The 18,676-nt window shown below is 53.2% G+C and overlaps 6 protein-coding genes across 6 annotated transcripts; 2 read left to right on the top strand and 4 right to left on the bottom strand.

Moving 5' to 3' along the window:
• Window positions 1-921: 921 nt before the first annotated feature.
• Window positions 922-5,148, top strand: B0T23DRAFT_102388 (fungal-specific transcription factor domain-containing protein). Its single transcript, XM_062831714.1, has 4 exons — window positions 922-1,346; window positions 1,547-2,830; window positions 2,894-4,831; window positions 4,889-5,148. The coding sequence occupies exons 1-4, from the start codon at window positions 1,223-1,225 to the stop codon at window positions 4,972-4,974; spliced, it is 3,432 nt and encodes a 1,143-aa protein (XP_062693566.1). The 5' UTR covers window positions 922-1,222; the 3' UTR covers window positions 4,975-5,148.
• Window positions 5,149-6,754: 1,606 nt separating this feature from the next.
• Window positions 6,755-8,534, bottom strand: B0T23DRAFT_102347 (fatty acid desaturase-domain-containing protein). Its single transcript, XM_062831713.1, has 3 exons — window positions 7,449-8,534; window positions 7,188-7,356; window positions 6,755-7,099 (listed from the first exon to the last, which is right to left on the bottom strand). Exons 1-3 carry the CDS (start codon window positions 8,371-8,373, stop codon window positions 6,907-6,909), a joined length of 1,287 nt encoding a protein of 428 aa, XP_062693565.1. The 5' UTR covers window positions 8,374-8,534; the 3' UTR covers window positions 6,755-6,906.
• On the top strand, window positions 8,520-8,972 carry B0T23DRAFT_375948 (uncharacterized protein). The gene has a single exon (XM_062836918.1). The coding sequence runs from the start codon at window positions 8,697-8,699 to the stop codon at window positions 8,952-8,954; it is 258 nt and encodes an 85-aa protein (XP_062693564.1). The 5' UTR covers window positions 8,520-8,696; the 3' UTR covers window positions 8,955-8,972.
• On the bottom strand, window positions 8,973-9,967 carry B0T23DRAFT_375947 (uncharacterized protein). The gene has a single exon (XM_062836917.1). It carries the CDS (start codon window positions 9,599-9,601, stop codon window positions 9,101-9,103), a length of 501 nt encoding a protein of 166 aa, XP_062693563.1. The 5' UTR covers window positions 9,602-9,967; the 3' UTR covers window positions 8,973-9,100.
• A 1,702-nt stretch (window positions 9,968-11,669) lies between these two features.
• On the bottom strand, window positions 11,670-13,290 carry B0T23DRAFT_334753 (uncharacterized protein). The gene is made up of 3 exons (XM_062835785.1): window positions 12,747-13,290; window positions 12,465-12,657; window positions 11,670-12,388 (listed from the first exon to the last, which is right to left on the bottom strand). The coding sequence occupies exons 1-3, from the start codon at window positions 13,202-13,204 to the stop codon at window positions 11,825-11,827; spliced, it is 1,215 nt and encodes a 404-aa protein (XP_062693562.1). The 5' UTR covers window positions 13,205-13,290; the 3' UTR covers window positions 11,670-11,824.
• A 1,183-nt stretch (window positions 13,291-14,473) lies between these two features.
• B0T23DRAFT_354860 (uncharacterized protein) lies at window positions 14,474-17,932 on the bottom strand. The gene is made up of 2 exons (XM_062836142.1): window positions 17,550-17,932; window positions 14,474-17,490 (listed from the first exon to the last, which is right to left on the bottom strand). The coding sequence occupies exons 1-2, from the start codon at window positions 17,739-17,741 to the stop codon at window positions 14,782-14,784; spliced, it is 2,901 nt and encodes a 966-aa protein (XP_062693561.1). The 5' UTR covers window positions 17,742-17,932; the 3' UTR covers window positions 14,474-14,781.
• Window positions 17,933-18,676: the final 744 nt, after the last annotated feature.

Raw genomic sequence — 18,676 nt, 5'->3', positions numbered from 1 at the left:
TCCTCTACACAGTTCACTACCACGGCATAGTACCTACTACCCTATTACATACGGCGGGACAGGAACATGGAAGCCAGTACCTAACCTGGCTGGATGAAGGCCCTCCGATGACCTGTCATATCACGGCATTTAATTCATCCAGTCATCACAGCTCTCAAAGTGGAAGTCGTTAATGCCAGCCGAGCCGATGGAGATTCTAGTAAGTAGAGGTAGTGTAGTAGAGGTAAGTAGTTCACAGTACTAGTAGGTAGGACACGGTCACAGTACTAGCAGCACTGTACTCACTTTCACTTCACGCACCGAGTCCGTCTGAGTGTAGGTGCACAGTGAACTGCGAACTGTTTTGTCCGTCCCCCCTCCAGGCGTCCACTTTTGCCCCCCCGGTCCAGCATTTTGGCCTTCTGCTTTCTGCCCCTTCCACGCCGCCCTCACCACGCCGTCCACGTCCCGTCTCTTTCCTTCCACTCGAGTCACAGTTCCGGTCGGGTCTTGCACGGCACAGCATTCGAAACAACCGATCAACAGATTTACACCTAACAATCAACAGGTTCGAACAGCAACAAAAATAATATCGAGCTACGGTGAAACAACTGAACAGATTACGTACCTAGATATCTAGTAGAGACGGGCCTTGGACTGGACGCCAGCGGAATTGCCATCTGTCTGTGTTTGTTGTTGTTGTTGTTGTTATTGTTGTTGTTGATGTCGTCGGAATCCCTAGCATGCTGCCGCTGATTCGGGGCGCTGTACTGTTATTCTCTCGGACCACCACTACCACCGCCGCCGCCACCACCACCATCAAGACGCCCACCTCAATCAATCCCCACCACAACCATCTCTACTACTAGCATTTCCCATCGTCGTCGTCAAAGCTACAGCCCGCGGTCAGATCTGTCAAATAACTGCCCACTTCCATCGGACGAGATATCCTGCCGTACGATATCCAAACACCAGACGACAGGTACCCATCGATCTCGCCTGTCATCGGCTGTACGCTGCTTTACCTGTCGGGCGGTACCTGAACCAAAACAGCGTCCCCCAGCCCTCTTCTACAGCCGACTGAGCTTCGCTGCTCTTCCCTTTGACAACAACCCAAACAAGCATTGTCGCCTCGATTCTCTCCGTGCCACCCGCACAAAGCTTGTTTCATCCATCATACTACCAACAAGCTTTCAATTGATTCTGTATTGCCCTTTGCCCTTCTTCCTCTTTACCACACACAATGCCCCTCTCGAGCGACCCCGCCGGCAAGCTCGAGGTCGACACCAACATGTCCAACAACTCGACAACGTCGGCATCCCCATCGCCGACCAGTGGGAAACCTCCCGTTGCTGGTGATGACCCTGGTATGCCCAATACATGCCCCTCTGTTGCCTTGCTGCTTTACTACTTTGCTTACCACCCCTCCGCGGGATCGCCTTATCCATTGCTGCCTACTTCCATGCTTTCCTCGAGCCCTGTCAATGACCATCAATCGTCGCGTGGTCTTCCCATTCCTCTTGGACCTTGAGCTGCTTGGCTGACCATGAATGGCTGACTTTGAAAGTCGCGACCATCACAGTGAATACCCAAGTCCCCGCTGCTCCTGCCAACAACTTCCCTCCACCCAAGACAGACAAACCCCGTCCTCACGTCTGCGGAACATGCCAGCGGTCCTTTGCCCGTCTGGAACACCTCAAGCGCCATGAGCGATCCCACACCAAAGAAAAGCCCTTCGAGTGCCCAGATTGCGCAAGATGCTTTGCCCGCAGAGATCTGTTGTTGAGGCACCAGCAGAAGCTACATCAGACTACCACCCCATCGTCGCGTCCTCGCAATCGCCGCGAGAGCACGAGCGCGCCTATGGCCGGTGGTAACAACCGGGTCCGCAAGAATAGCGTCGCTGGCCCTGGCCCCAATGCTGCCGCCCAAGCAGCAGTCACTGCTGCCATGCGGCCTCGAGCAAACACCATCAGTCACGTCGACACTACGACAATGCAGTTGATCGCTGCGGCCAATGCTCAGGCGGCCAGGGCTATGCCACCACAACACAGCCGACATCCCAGCTTGGCTGGCTTCCCTCACCACAACTTTGATCATCACGCTTATACCGGCATGGCCAACGCCATGGTGCAGCGCGGGGTTCCTCACGGACTCCCCAAACTGGAGACTCATACCATGAACGGCATGGACTTCTCTACGGGCTTGAGGACAGCTCCCATTATGCCCTTCAACCCAGAGTTCGACTTCGGGGACCCCTCGATGCTGTTTAGCCCGGCCTCGACCATCAACCCCAATGCACTTCATTACAGTGATTCGCCGAACCTGATGGGCGTAGACCCCTTGTCTCCCTTTCCACACGGGCTTCCTGATATGACAGGCGGCCAGCATCTGGATGAAAACTTTGACTGGCTACAAGGTTTTGACCAGCAAATGTCCTTCAACAACGATCTTCACGACCATGTCATTGACCGATCCTCGCCTTCGGCCATTAGCACTGCCAGCCAGAGCGGCATCAGCGACGTAATGGTGGATGGATCGAACCACCGCGCTCCCGCTGTGGAGACGAGCTCGATCTGGCAGGGCAGTATAATGGGGCCCCCGCAAATACCCAACTCGTTTTCTCTCGGCGACATGGGCAACACCGTATTCCCCGATCTCTTGACCGGGGTCCCCCTTTCGCCGCAGCCCGCTCCATCCAGCAAGAATATGGGCGATGCCTACTTTTCGACACCACCGTCCTCAATGAACTCGCTAAGTCCCAACATATTCTCGGGCCTCAATGGTCAAAACATGAACAATGCACTGAACAATTTCGGTGCCGGCCCGGAGACGCCGTCGTCCATGAATGGTAGTACTCATGGCACCTTACCCGTCTCGACAATCACTGATTCAACAAGATATGCCATCCTAGGTGCCCTGACGGCCTCCCAGGCTTCCCAGTTCGGAGCTCGAAGATACTCGTACGCGACAACCAGCAGCTCCCCGTTGTCGACACAATCGCCGACGACAACCACCAGCACCGAGCTCCCCAACACCCTCCCGAACACCCACGATCTCCAACGATACGTCAGTGCTTATTTGCGATATTTCCACCCACATCTGCCGTTCCTCCACATACCGACACTCTCGTTCGACGTTCCCACGCTCCCGGTTAACGGACAGGATAACGGTATTGGCGGAAGCGGCTGCCTTCTCCTTTCAATGGCGGCGATCGGTGCCCTCTACGAGATGGAGCAGCAGATATCGATGGATTTGTTCGGTATGGCGAAAAAGATGATCCAATTATATCTTGATGAGAGAAGAAAAGCAAACGTTAGGAAGGCAGATTTCCGACGACCGTCCATGTCGGAGCATACGTTACAGCAGCAGGAAAACCCGGTAGAGACGCCGGTCTGGCTTGTTCAAGCCATGCTCCTCAACGTCATTTATGGCCACAATTGCGGCGACAAGCGTTCCGGCGAAATTGCGTCAACCCACGCTGCCGCGCTGGTAAGTCTGGCCCAAGGAGCTGAGCTGCTGAACCCGATCAGGATCGAGCCCAGCGTCGATGTCGATACGATGGACATGGATGTAAGCTGGAATGCGGCAGAGGTGGAATGGCTCCGCTGGAAGTCCATGGAGGAGAGGAAGCGGACGCTCTATACCGTGTTTATTCTTTCTAGCCTCGTGGTATCCGCTTATAACCACACGCCAGCCTTGACCAACTCCGAAATCTTCCTCGACCTCCCATGTGATGAAGAGTTCTTTGCTGCGGATTCCAGTCAAATCTTCCATGCTCAGGGTGGCGTCGCGGCCGCAAACCATAACCGGATGACGTTTCACGAGGCCCTGGGGGCACTCCTCCAGAGACAGAAAGTGGCTTCAAGGTTGGCGGACGGCAATGATTTTTCCACCACTAACCTTCCGAAGCCAAGCACGTTTGGTTGTCTTATTCTTATCAATGCCCTGCACAACTACATCTGGGAAACTCGCCAACGCCACCACAACAAGGTTTGGACGAATGAAGAGACTGAAAAGATGCATCGACACATTGAGCCAGCTCTTCGCGCGTGGAAAGCCGTATGGGAGAGCAATGCCCACCATAGCCCAGAGCGTCCGAATCCGTTTGGTAAGGGGCCGCTTGCCGCTGATGCCATTCCGTTGCTTGATCTTGCCTATGTCCGTCTCTACGTTAACTTTTCTCGCGTCAAGGAGAAGTTTTGGCAGCGGGATTGGGATGGCATGGCAGAGGAGCTGGCTCGCGGCTCTGAAATAGTCCAACATGCAGAGCAGACCCCAATCGCTATCAATCTTGCATCAGAAGACGCGGATACCGCCAGGCCTGAAGCCTTTTCCAATCTGAACCTCGGCCAGTCGCCACTTGCTATTACGAACAACAGGTCCGATCCACGGAGAGAACGCCATCTCCGAAAGGCAGGTTTCATTGCGGCTGATTCGTTGCTCAATGCGGACAAGTTCAATGTAACGTTTGCCGATGCGACCGCTCGCGAGCTGCCTGTGCAGTCAGCCATCTGCACGTTTGATTGCGCACAGGTTCTGGCTGAGTGGGTTGCCACGCTGCAAGACCGCGTTGGGCGATACCTGGGGATTCTTGGTCGGGACGATGTCGACCTAAAAGAAGTGCCCGCGGTGGTTCTCCTGGAAGACGATGACATCAAGCTGTTGGGTAAGATTCAAGAGATAATCCAGCGGGCGGAGCTCAAGATGAATGCGGACCAGACGTCTCATGGTCTCAATGGCGATGGTCTCAACAATGTCAACAATGGTCAGCGGGATGATCATATGGGTTATGCGGCAAAGATACTGCGGATCACGGCGTATCTCATTGACAAGGGCGCTGTGTGGCCGGGTAAGTTTTATTTCCCGCCAGACGCAATTGAGAAAGCAAACGCTAATCAACTCTTAGTAACCCGTCTGATCTCCTCTTGTCTCGAAACCCATGCGGATCACATGCGCGCGCGCGCTGAGAAGTCCGTTGCGGCCATGGAATAAACTGTTGACAATGACAACATCAGACACCGTTTGCTACATTTTTCGTATCTATCACGGCAAATACTGTTCCGGCATACATGCTCTTATGAGCGTCCACATCCAACTTTATCATTACGGGAGCAACTTTTATTACGTTTCAACAAGATTCGACGGTCAACAGGACAAATACGAGTCGACACTGGGAAACAATCTGGGAGGTCGGACATGCTTAGGAAAGGGGCTTGTGGTCAAAATGGGTCATGGGGGATGGGGGATGGAACTGGGATTGTTGGGAGGCCACAAGGATGACATTGATGAAATCTTCAAGAGACATCTAATGAGGCAATGACGGCGTTTTTGGTTTGGTTATGTGGTTTTTCTGGTACTCTGGCTCTTTTCGGCTTAGGTTTCGTGTACATTGGATTCTTGTACAGCCATTACTTGACGAGATACCGCGCGACAAGCGATCCGTGGGTTATGTTTATCATTTTGTCATTTTCAAGGATTTAGGACTTTTTGAGAGCGGTGTGTTCTTCTCCTTTCTTTTATGTCCCTTTCTTTTGTCCATATCTTCTCTTTTTTTTTTTCTTGTTGCGAGATGAAGGACAATGCGTGGGCCTATCTGGTTCTGATAGGACGGCGAGAACATGGCGAGACAGACAGGCACTTTAGTGAGGCTGCTTTTGAACGGTTTTTGGGCGTGTTGAGCGAAGACAGGAAAAGGAGCTGAAAACCGAAAAGAGAGTTTGAACAGACAAGAGGAAGGAAAGAATGGGAAAAAAAACAAAAATGACGAAAAACAAAAAAGGCCATGTGGAGAAAAACGGAAAAAAAAAAAAAAGGTCTTTTTTACCCTTATGGTTGACTTGGAACAGCACCAGATCGGATCGGGATCGAATGGTTCGAGAATGTGTTGGGTTATTCTTTAGAAACCAGATTGCAAGTTCCACCGCTTTCTTACGGTAACTTAGCAAGCAAGCAAAGTACAAAAGGGTTCGGTGTTGATCAGACTGTCTGTCGGTTGGGGAAAAATTGACAGTACGATCGTTCGCACTGATGGGAGGAGGGAGGATTGCGGACATGATGGATAGGTAGAGGTATCGATGAACATGGCAACTCTGATTGGTAATGGAAAAGTAGGTAGTAAGTAGATGAAAATACGACTTTGATGTTTGGTTCTTTGTTTATGTGGTGCGTTTCCGGGCACTGCTACTTTTGGCTGCTGTTGGGTGGTGATGAGATGTCTTGTCGAGATGAGGTGAGTAGACTATTTTCGTACCCTTCTTTCGTCGAGCGAGACATGCTGAACATGTTTTGATATGATTGGCTAGCCGCAGGTGATCTCAACCAGCTTTCACCCTTCGAGCGCAACTTTCGGGGCGGATCATCTTCACGCCCATTAGACCATTTTCGTCGCAGGCCGGGACACACAGGGAAATGAATAGCATTGGATGTTTATGGTGGGTATCATTTTTTGGTTCTTCTATCATGCATGCATGCATGCATGCCCTCCCTTCTATGATGCATCTCTACATCTACACACGCATACCCTCATCTATCTATCCTCTTGTCTATAGCTCTAGTAAGTCTAATAGCTTCCAGATCTACCATACTTTGAACCAGACTCTCTCCCGTCTATCATTTGTTTGATGAAAAAACTCCAGGTACTAGGTATCCCAGACCTTTCAATGGTGACCGTTTACGCCTTTTGACCGACCGAACCAATCTAAACGTGGTACAGATCCATCAATCAGATTCATCAATCATGAAGAAGAGTTGAGATTCATTTGTTTTCCGTTTCTTCCTGTCTTTCTCCCTTTCTTTTCCAACATCGTTCTTCTGGTACCGGTTAGAGCTACCGAAGTAGGTAGCACTAAACCACAGCAGCAGCAGCACTCGGCTACCTAGGTAGGTAGCCTCCTCAGAGTGCCCCAAGAAGCAGAAAAGAACTGCTTACTGGGTGCTCTGAACGGTGTGCGCCCAAATAAGCGCGCCGGGGACCTGGGGGTCCGGAACGACCCACTTGCAGTGGGTGAAGTTGTACCACAGCTGGCCCATGAACGAGCGGTCGTCGCGGTGGTAGAGGGGGCCGAGCATGGGGCGGATCGAGTTGGTGGCTTCTTCGGCGTAGTAGAAGGGGATGCGACTGTGCAGGATTTGGGGCGTTAGCGAGGGACATTGAGGGGATGGTTTTGAATGAAAAAAATAGCAGGGGACATCTAAAAAAAACTTACGGGAACAAGTGGTGGACGACGTGGTGGTCGATAATGTTGTGGAAGAGGTGCTTGCCAATGAAGCCGAAATCGCGGTCGACGGTGGCGAGAGCGCCCTTGACGAAGGTCCACGAGTCGGCGTCAAAGTGGTGAACTTCCTCATGGGTGTGGTGGAGGTAAGTGATGGCGACTGTTTGAGAGGGAGCGAGAATTAGCTGCTAATTCCACAAAGATCACAGGAACCACCAGACAAAGGCGAAAGGATCGGGTTAGACGACTTACCCAACCAGTGGTGAACCCAGAAGTACTGCTGGAAGTACAGCAGACCAACCATCTGCCAGCCAACAACCTGCGCGGCCTGGTAGAGGATATAGCCCATGATCATGAGACCAAGATCGGACAGGGCAATGTAGATGGCCTCGGAGTTGCGGAACACAGCAGAGGAAGGCTCAAAGTGGCTAACCCTCAACCAGCCCATGCCGCCCTTGCCAGTCTCCCACTGCTTGCTGCCCTTGCCGGCCGACACGTTGAAGAGCAAGTACATCTGCCAGCCGGCCAGCTGATGGGCGATGAGCTTGACGAGCTGGACAATGGGCACATCCTCAAACATCTCGGCCGTCTCCTTATCCATGTACAAGTTGGCCAGCTTCCTCTGGTTGCGGTCAGCCTCGGTGGCAGGCACAAACGCCATGTCCTTCTCCATGTGGCCGGTGAAGCGATGGTGGCGATGGTGGCTGAACTTCCAGCTGAAGTAAGGGACCAAGAGGAAGGAGTGACCAATCCACCCCATCACGTTGTTGAACCACGTGTGCCTCGAGAAGGCGCCGTGGCCGCACTCATGCGCCAGAATCCAAATGCCCGTGCAGACGAGACCCTGGAGGTAGCCGTACAGAGCCCAGGCGCCGTAGCGGAGCGGGGTGGAGGCGATCAGGGGGATGTACTGCCAGGCGAGGTAGCCGAGGCCAAAGGCCATGGCGAAGTCGCGGATGAAGTAGGCCATGGAGATCCAGACGCGCGGGCGGAAGCAGTGGTCGGGGATGGCGTCGCGGATGGTCTTGATGTCGGGGTATTCGATGGGCTCGGCCGACTTTTGGCTAGAAGAAGAGGAGGAGGGAGGAGCAGCAGCAGAGACGGCGTCAACGCCGGTGCTGACAACCTCGGGCTCGGTGGCGGCCGCGGCCTTGTGGCTGCGGGTAGTGACCGTCATGTTTGTTGGGTGTGGTGATATTTCTTGAGGATATCCAAGAAGTGAAGAAAGAGGGTAGGAAGAGGAGGGTAGAGGTAGTGTGGAAGAAGACCTGAGGTTCAACTCACACTCGACACACCTCTTTCAGAAAAAGAAATTGGTGATGGGAGAAAAATGAAGAGGCTCGGGAGAAAAGAAAGAGAAAAAAAGGAAGAGGGAGTCGGGGACGGGACAGCCAAAAGGGTGGTGGACGGGATGGGATGGGAAAAAAAAAAGTTATGGGGTCTCCTTCTATCTGCGTGAGCTAGTCTATCTAATCAGCACGCAAGCTGCGTCCTAGTGTAATGGGCCTTGTCCAGACAACAGGCATTGCGCTAGCTCCTTTTTCCCTCTTTTTTTGTACCATCTTCAACCCTGCACGGCCCCGATATCGTTCGGCGCTCCTTTTGTGTTTTTTTTTCCCCGTCTCCTTTTTTTGTCCCATGTGCGCATTCGTTGGAGTGTTTCTTGCTCTCTCTTCCTTCTTCACATTTGATTTTTCTAATTTTTATTTTGCTTTTTTATTTTATCTATCCCTTGGTCTCCATACCTGGGGTCCTTGACCTTCCCCTCACTCGCAAGGGGGGGGGGGGGGGGGGTAACATAGGTGGCTCCTCAGGGGCCCCCCCCAGGCCCAGGGACAGTTTGGGAGACGGTATCCACAAGGCGAAAATGCTTAGCGCGGTTTATCTTTGACACTGACCAACCGTCACCAGCGAAAGCGAAACGAGCGGGTTCGGGCAGGAGGATCCAGATTCGGGAGAGGACGGGCTGGAACGAGGAGAGGGGTGAGCGGTTTGAAGTTCGACTGGGGAGGCGACCAATGGCGAAAACAAAAAAAGGGAGACGAAGACACCAATAGGAGACGAAGGGGGAAACGAAATGCTTGTGATTTTGGGTCTGTTGGTCTGATGGGTGGTTCACCGGTAGTGGTGTAGACGGAGGGACTTGACACTGCGGTGAGGATTGAGGAATGAAAGCAGAGGTGAAGGGTTGACAACTGGCGGGGAACCAATGGGGTGGCCAGACTTTTCCTTGGGTTCCTGCTCATCCTCTTTGCGCCTAATCTGATAGGGGTTCTGCAGATCGGCCTTTTTGAAAGTCGGTTTGGCTTTTTTTTTTTCCTGGAGGATTGCCAGCAAACGAGCCATGGCGCGGTGAGCGGTTCTTGCTGGGTCTTTGTACCTTCCACTTTCTTCCATAGAAGCATTCCTTTCCACTTCTTTCGTTTTCCTCTTCAAGCTCCAATTCTTCTTGCACTTTACACAAGTATATACTACTGTGTACCTCTACATATCCATTTTTTCAGTTCTTCCCCGGATATTCTGCAGCACCGTTGAGCCGTCAGCTTCAGCTCAAGCTGTCTCAAACCCTCTCGAGTCGGGCGACCATCAATTCCCAAAACAAGAAAAACTCGGTTTCCAAATTTGGTGGCCTTGCCCTTGCCTGCCCCAGACTTTTCACCGCCCAAATTCGCACCAATAGGAAATGGCAGCCCCTGCCTAGTCCATGCACAAAGGGTCTTAGCGTCGTGTCTGCTTGCAATTTGACATTCTTCATCGGCCAGATCCGCATCGACTTTGGGGGGGGGGGGGGGGCAGCGGCAGCGGGCAGGCAACTCGAGGGGCAGGGGCAGGCAGGCAGGCGGGGGTATGTATCTGGAGCAAGACCTAGGATCCACCGGCTCGCTTCCGCTTCACAAGGAAGCAGATCAAACCACGGAACACTTCCACTGCCAGAGCACTCAGTCTTCAGACCGACCTTCCATGTGTACCTAGAGGTAGGTAGGTATCAAAGCCCGCTTTGTGGCTTGTGATTGTGAGACATTCGCTTTATGTACCCTACTTAGTCTATGGTCACCGCGTGGGCCGGCAACCTTCAAACCAAAAAGAAAGAAGAAAAAAACCAACGAGCTTGCGAACACGGGCGATTTCACATGCAACCCTGAAACGAACCAACCACAGTTGCGAAGCTAGCACGACAACAATGCCAAGTGGGGTCAGCCAAAGTGCCACTGGCTGCAACTCTCCCAACCCAACTTCCTTCTTCGCTGCAGGAAAAATCCTCAACACTTTTTTCTTGGGTGTGACCTTGGATTTTCCTGACATTATCAGATCGATTGATACATACCCTTTTGCGCTGGCACTTGATATCAACAATGCTTAGCAATCGTTTGTGCGCCGTGTTAGGGGTATTTCCTTTTGCCGATGCATCATGGTGGCAATCGTGACAATGTCTACAAGTACTCTACTAAGTGAAGAGGTTGAATTGAGTGAACATTCAGGAGTACTAGAAGAAGTGAACTGCCCTCCAAGTGCAGTCGAGACAAAACTGAAGTACCATAGCTTGATCATCCATCGATCGGACCTAGGACTTGCTGTAGGCATGCGACTAAAAGTGGAACTGAACATCAAGTTCTCCCCATGGAAATCGGACGACATTCCCCCGACCAACAGAGCATCATCTCCTTGTTGTCAGTCTTTACACCCACCAGACATCCAATATAAACACAACTTACTACGCTCCATGTCACATACGACCATACCCACTGGAAAACTCGGGATCCCGTCCGCTCTCCCATAGATAAGCCAGTGAGGGCCTGACTAGTAGTTGGGTCGGTGACGACCAGCGAATCCCAGGTGTTGTATGTTTTTTTTGTCCATTTTGCACAACCCGCTTTATTTAGCCAGGGTGCTTTTCTCCTTTACCACTTTTTACTTGTAAGCTCTTTCACTCATCATCCTATGCGCATAGTCTTGATGCTCCTCTTTTCTCAGCGGGCAGCCTGGCTCTTCCTCCTCTGCTCATCAGGCTCATCTGATGTCCAGCATGTTGAGCTTGCCGTCCGTCGGATTCGATAGAAAGGTTGAGGGCGCTGTCTGTGGGCCCACAACTAGGGCTGACCAATGACATGTTACATAGAACATTGATAGTGTTTTTTTTTTACGATACTTCGAATGCTTACAGGACACTCTGACTCCGTTTCTGTGGTAAGCTTACAACCTCTTCGTAAGTCATCTTGAGAGCTCTATCACCACCCTACTCTCTCTCAGGCCGTGTTTTTGGGGGTCAAAGACGTCATTATATCTCTGAAATCGTCCTAGAACAAGAACCTACCTGCCTCAAGATCTGCTCTTGAGTACGTTCCTGCACAACTCCTGTCCTGGTGTCTCCAATCACGCCATTTGTTTCCGTTGGTCAGCTTCTGTTGAAATTGTAGAGGTATACAAAGGTTGCCCTTGTGTCTACACTAGATTACTAACACCACGTCTATACTAGCTAGCCAAGGTATAATCCCCCAACTCCGTGTATACAAGAAAAGGATACACCACTTCAAATTTCTTATTTTTACCTCCAGAGAATACATACCTCCAGTGTATAAACACCACTGGACATTTATTCACACCCGAACCCCTTCAACTTCATCATCTACCTACACAGCCACGGTCGCCTCAAACGCATCCGCGTACATGTACAAGTAAGGCAACCCGCCGGGGTTATGGAACCTGACCTCAATCTCTCCCACGCCCGTCTCGTCCGTCGTAAACGGGCCCACTCTGGGATGTGCGAACGGCGCACCGGGGGTATTGCACTGCACGTTGCCGTTGGGCACAAGCTGGCCGGCGTACCAGACGCTCATGTAGGCAGCGTTGTTGTAGTTGAGGCAGCGGTACATGAAGCTGAAATTGTACGACGTGTTGGGGCGGGCGAGGAACGTCTGCCGAATGGCCGTGTAGCCGCCACTCGTCGGGGGGTAGACGCGGATGACGACCTGCCCGCCGGCGCAGTCGCCGGCCCCTGCGCACGGGTTCACGCCGTTGACGATCTCCAACCGGCCGCCCGTGGTGGACACGGTATCGGTCCAGGGTGAGATGTTGCCGGTTGTACGGTAAGACTCGAGGCCCGAGTTGAGGATGGGCTGCACGGGGACGACGCGGGTGGCTTCGGCGGAGACCGTTTGGATCACGTTGGTGGTTTCGGTCGTGGTCAGGGTGCCCTTGCATATTATGTTAGTATGCACGCTGTGTGGATGGATGTAAGAGGAGAGAGACGGGAGGTGGCCAGGCACGTACAGTGTACTCGGGAATTTCAGTCGAAGTGGTTGTTTCGGTGACAATCACGGTCGAGGTAGTAGACCCAGCGAAATGGCAGCTGCAGGCGCTGCTAACACTCGCCGAGGCAGAATCGCATTCGGAGAAGATGGACTCGGCTGGATCGGCGGAGGGCAGCTGGCGTTTTTGGAACAAGGTGGTCGTGCCAGCGGTTCTTGATACGGGAGTCAGTTACAGGTAACATAAACAGAGAGGAGTGCGTGCGCATGACATAGGGTCACAACAAAAACACAAGAGACTTACTCGGTGACTGTTGCCGTCGTCAAGGTAACCACAGCCGTCACGGTCTCCAAGTTGGTGTGGGTCGAAGTGACCGTCTCAACTTCGGTGACGACGGTCGTGGCAGGGGTCCAGGATAGCCATGATGAGCAAAAGGCATCGCCAATGCTAGGGACTGCGGTGATGGCGGCAAGACACTGAGCGCCGCCGCACGTGGGAACCAACGAGCTAGAGGGGATCGAGCTGGAGAGAATCGACGAACCGGACAGGACAGAGCTGGCCGGAGCTGAGCTGATCAAGACAGAGCTGGCTGGAATTGAGCTGGCCGGAATTGAGCTGGCCGGAACTGAGCTGGCCGGAACTGAGCTGATGGTCGGGGTGGTGATCAAGGTAGAAGACGAAGGAGGATGGGGTTTACATCTTGATGCCGCCGCAACCCCAACCAAGACGGGCAACACTCCATGATGCCCAGCGAACTTCATCTTCCAAAACTGGTTCTTACAATAAACGAGCGTAGGTAACGAACGACAGACAATGGGCGAGAAAGTTAGGTAGGTAAAGAGCGGCTGAGGTAGGAGCGACTGAGGTAGGAGTGAGGGTAGGTAGTCACAACACACAACTTGCGCGGACCTCCATTGGTATATGTAGGTAGGTAGATGACGAGTTAAAAAAAAAAACCCACCGTGAACGTTCTGGCCTAGAACATCTACAATTTCCCAGGACCTCGTCACTATTGGAACGGGAAGCACGCACTATTGATTTGCGGCTGTTCAGCTCAACACTAGCACGCGTGGCTAATTGCTCCATGTCCTTGGACGACAAGGATCCTACATCCATAGGTAATAATACCGCCCAAAAAGCCAGTGAAAAGAATTATCGTTTCCTAGAAATCTCCGATACCTCTACCAATTAGAGATATATCCGACACCCGTTAGGATGCGTTTTCTCAAAGTTGACGGGTCACTTTTGGGCAGCTGGCTATTAGCGACCACTTCATCGGTGTAGTGTAGCTAGCGTAGCGAGGTACAGTACCCGAATTTCCAGAGGCAGGTTACTCAAGTGGGCGACTGGCCTTCTTGATCCTGCATTGCTTGCGTAGGTGACGGGAGTTGCCAGCGGCAAAGGGGAGACCGATGTACTCGCCCGTGGTCCCCGTGATCTCCGTGCCGGTCCCGTCCCCGGTCCGGTGGATTGCTCCACACCCCACATACCGCCGAGCCTCCGACTTGCACCCTACATTACATGTACATACTAACGGCGCCGGAGTCCAGAGACAATGTTACCTTATTCAACCGTTGGCATTTTGTAGAAGGCCCGGCTAGAGTATTGCTAGGGAAGTAAGTGAGGCAGCGTAGGTCCCGGTACTTTGCGTGTGAATGGTCTCATTACCTGGCCAGGGGAAAAAAAAAAAGAATAAAAAAAAAAGAAAAAAAAAAGAGAGTGGATACGAGAGTGTGAAATGCCAAATGTCCCAACTTCGCGGGCACTTTGATTGTTATCGACTATATGAGTTAGACAGAGTACCTGTGCCGAGTCTCTATACTGGCTTTGTGTGTTTGGATAGAATCGGCCTATGACACCTTCGCTGCTCCGGTGAATCACTAATCCCGTCCTCCCGCTCTTTTGACGCAAGAAGCGTGACATCCCCCGTTATTGGGGGGAGGGGGGACAGGCTTTCGGTCAACAGGTTCAAGTCTTTGAGGGCTTGTGAAAGGAGGCGTAAAAGTAAAAGGGGCTAAGGCACTGGTATCTTCTAATTCACTGTCACGGTCATCGTTCGAAAGGGGTTTGGCCAATTGTTCCTTAATCTAACATCTATACTTCTCCCCTTTCCATCGGGTATCGCAATGACTTTCCCTTCCATGTTCCTCTTGACATTCCTCCCTTGTTTTTCTTGTGTTCTACATGTGACACTCACAAACCTACCCAGTCTCATGCTCACCACATACCGATCTGAGACGCACGTTCTTTCTTTCACAAACAACCCATCCATCCTATTATCTATCACAAGCAGCATCTATTGTATGCCCCTACTTTTCAACACTTCTTGTCCCCATACTCAAAGAGCCTCCTGAACAACCAAACTAGGCCGTCCACTCCCCTTGCTCAGTAAGCCCTCCTCCGAAATCCTGTGCACCTCATACCCTCTCCTCTTCTTGCTCACAAACATACCGATCTGCCTCATGCTCCTCTGCACAATTTCTCCACCACCACGCACTCTCTCCAAACCAATCTTCTCCTCCGTCTTGAGGCCCAGCGGGAGAGGACCCGCCGACAGCTGCACGACCGCGGTACCTTCACCCTCCGAAGAGGCCTTGGGCTTCGCAGCAGCACTAAGCAACGTATTCGCCCTCTTGGCGTAGTTGGTAGCTTCGCCAATCATGCCCTGGAGCCTGACAGTTTCATTGAGGCCCTCCAACGCCACGCTGACCTCATTCTGGAAGTAGTTGAAGAACTCGGCGGCGTCTTGCTGGCTGCCCCACGAGGCCAAGACAGCGTCGAAGCCCATCCAGCCGCCTAGGCCAACGGCGTCAATGCACCTGCTCAACAAATCGGCAATAAGCTTGATGGAGCCATCGGGCGGCGCTTCCTGCTCTTCTTCGGGCAACTCGTCGGCCACGTAGCTGGTGGTCCAGCCGTCTTTGATCATCTCGTTGCGAAGCACGTTCATGAGGCAAACAATCTCCTCTGTTGTCAGCAGACGGCGGAGGGTCTGGACGGTGGGGAGGGAGGGGCAGGCAGAAAGCTTGGAGAAGGCGGCGGAGAGGCCACGCGCGCGGAGGGGATAGCGCGAGGAGGTGGTGGCGGCGAGGTACTCGGTGAGCTGGAGCTCTTGCTCGGCTTGGTCGAGTTGCTTGGTGATGGCGGCATCATCGTCGGTCATTTCGGTGTCCTCAGGCTGCTTGTCGGCCTCGGAGGACGTCGTGGTGGCGTTGGGAGAGGGACGGAGGACCAGCTCTTGCAGCTTGGGAGCACTGGCGCTGTTGAGCAAGTCAAGGCTGCTGAGGATGAGCTTGATGGATGTTACGAGCTCGGAGGGAGAGGTCTGGGTGGAGGAGAGGTAGACGACGAGAAGCTCCATTGCTGGGTCGACTTCGACAAGGACGGCCGGAAGCTCCTCGCCGATGACGTTGTCGACTTGGTCACCGAGTTCGCGGATCTCTTCCTTGAAGGCGGACTTAATGTTGGAGATGGTCAGGTGGCCAGCGTCGACAAGGTAGTTGAGCACGCTGCTCTCGGCAAGGCGGCAGGAGAGATGTGTGGCCTTTGGGTTTTCGCTGGAGCTGGTCCAAGAGAAAACGCGGCTGATGGCGTAAAAGACCCAGCGACGGTCGACCTGGGGGTAGTCGGAGCGCTTGGAGGGCCAGGACCACTCAGGGAGGTCCAAGGTCTCGGTCTTGTCTTCGGTAGTGCTGTTGACCTTCTTATCCTTGTTTTCCTTCTTCTCCTTCTTAGCCTTTAGCTGGATCTTGAACTGGCCTGCCAGCAGCTCCTCGAAACCCTTCAGGTTGTTGGCGTTAAGGTACTCGTCCGCCTTGGCGGTATCAGCCGCCAGTTGGGCAAGGTACTCCTCCGTCATGGTGCCAGGGAGAGCCTCTGCAAGGATAGCTGAAGGAGGAAGCTCGACATGGCCGCGCTTTTGAGTAGGCTGAGCTCTGGGAAGACCGCGGCGGATCGAATCTGCGAGGAGGCCTTCAGCGCGGCGCTTGCTGGTACGGGCCTTGGGGGCTTCAATCTGGACGGCAATCAACGAGGTTCCGCGAAGGCCAACCGCGATCTCACGGCTAGCAAGGTAGGTGACAAGCTCGCACGAGGCACCCTCGCCGACTTCAAGGGGAGCAGTAGCCTGGAGCGAGCGGTAGACGGGGTTGTAGATGGTAAGGGAGTCGGCGGTAGCAGCAAGAACCGAGGTCTTGGATAGGCGCAAGAAGGAGGTCATCTCCGGGACCTCCAGCTTATTCTCGAGACGGGGGATACCGCCGTTGAAAGCATATGTGTAAAGGACGCCCTCGGCCAGCTCCTGCAAAGTGCCTGACCTGACATCGAGCTGGAACTTGGCGGCACCGGTCTTGGTTGGGAGAGGAGCGGCGAAGATGGGAATGACGTTCTGCTGGTTTACTTGTTGGGAGGCCCTCTCGGTTGGTAGGGCAAGAATGTGCAAGTATCTCTGGCGTGAAGACTCGGACTTTTCTGGCGACGTGACGAGCACTAGAATGTCGGGGTTGAAGCCTTGGCGGTGAATCTTTTCCTGGAAGACGCCAAACAGCTCGTTCTTTCCACCAAACATGCCATCAATGACATCGGCCGCGAGGGCGGGCTGGACAAAGTCGACATGGCAGCCAGTGTTGGAGGGCAGCTCCTGGGTGAGGATGGAGGGCGACGACTGCCACTTTTCGGTAAGGGTCTCGCCGGCGAGGCTGATCAGAGTGCCGTCGGCGGCCACAGCGATGACGTCGTGGGCGGGGGTATCTTGGTTGGTCAAGGTGTCTCTGGAGGTGCGTACTGAGGTAGCCGAAAGATGGACGACGGGCTTAGCGCAACGGTGGACGTAGGTGGCAGTGGTCGAGGTGGTGTTTCCAGCTTCGGCAACGACGTCCTTGAACAGCTTGATCTCCTTCTTGGCCGAGAGGGAGTCTTGTGTCGAGGCATAGGTGTAGCGAGAGGCGGTCTTGGAAGTAGCGGATCTCCATCGCAGCGAGTAGGGGGCGCAGGTGAAGTAGGCCTGGGGAGGGACGAGGTAGGAGGTGATGGCTTGCGCCGAGGGGATCTGGAGCAAGAGTTAGTTGGCGATACCAAGGAAAGGCAGACGGACAGAAGGATACTGACATCGTAGAGATGGACCGAGTCGCCGTCAATGGCAACGGCGAGCTCGGAGCGTTTCCTCTTTTTGGAGGCGGGCCCTGATAGCTGGCCGTAGACCTCGCCGATAGTGTGCTTTCCTGGTCCGTCGGGACGGTCGAGAGGATGCGACAAGGCCTTTAGCACATACGGCTTGTGTATTTGGAGGGTGGTCGCCATGGCTGTGAATGCAGACAAACGGGGTATCGTAGAGTACAGTATGGGTATGCCGGAGGTTCGTGATTACTGTTGTGTTCTTGTTGGCATCGCTCGTCCCCAATCTCGAAACCAAACTGAAGCTCTGATCAGGTCTCTGTGCCGGGGGGGGAAGGGACTGCGTCTCGTTCAAAAGACTGCGATCTGAAAAAAAGTTAAGCCAAGACTTTGAAAAATAAATGGGCCTTTGACCGTGGAGTGGACGTGAGAAAGTGGGGCATTTTCTGGGGAGCACGGTGAGTCCAAGGTGAGCTCTGACCTCAGTTTTCGGTGAGTGCTCGGCTGCTTCCTTGGTGGGGCACATGCTGTCAGGGAAGAGGCTTTGGAGAGGTAACCAATTGGATTAGGTTGTTTGGAAGATGATGAGACTGACTCCCCAAAAGAGGACTTCTGGAGGCCTAGGGGTGTGCAAGGTACATAGCAGCGTGGTGCACGGTCCCGTGTCGGACCCGAGTGTCTGACACATGCGGTGACCATCTGGGCTCCATCGTCCTGGACAAAATAGTTGAGACCTTTGGTATAACACCTTGGGCATAGTCTGACTAGGTACGCATCCAAGCGTCTTGATCACTCCTTTGCATTTGTATTCTGAGCGATTCCTGTTCCTCAACATGCTAAATGAACTCTGACCAACGTCTTCTTGGATCAAATCAATCTCCATTTCGATTTAGCAAAAGCCATTTGCAATTCTAACGAGCGGTATTGGACTGGTTTATTTGACCAAGTGGCTGGTCTCATCTATTTTGTCATGGACGACGGGAGCTGGGGCAGGCAGCCCAGGTACATAGGTAGGTACCTCTACATAGTACCCAGTACTGAAAGATGCGCGAGTGCGACACGACTTGGGTGATCACTGGAGCATGCGGCCGGCAAGGGACCGGATTAGAGGCAGGCGCTCC

The sequence above is a fragment of the Neurospora hispaniola genome, assembly GCF_033458365.1.
Source record: "Neurospora hispaniola strain FGSC 10403 chromosome Unknown B0T23scaffold_3, whole genome shotgun sequence".
NCBI lineage: Eukaryota > Fungi > Ascomycota > Sordariomycetes > Sordariales > Sordariaceae > Neurospora > Neurospora hispaniola.
The sequence above is the reverse complement of the archived record's forward strand: the minus strand, read 5'-3'. Positions and strand labels throughout refer to the sequence as shown.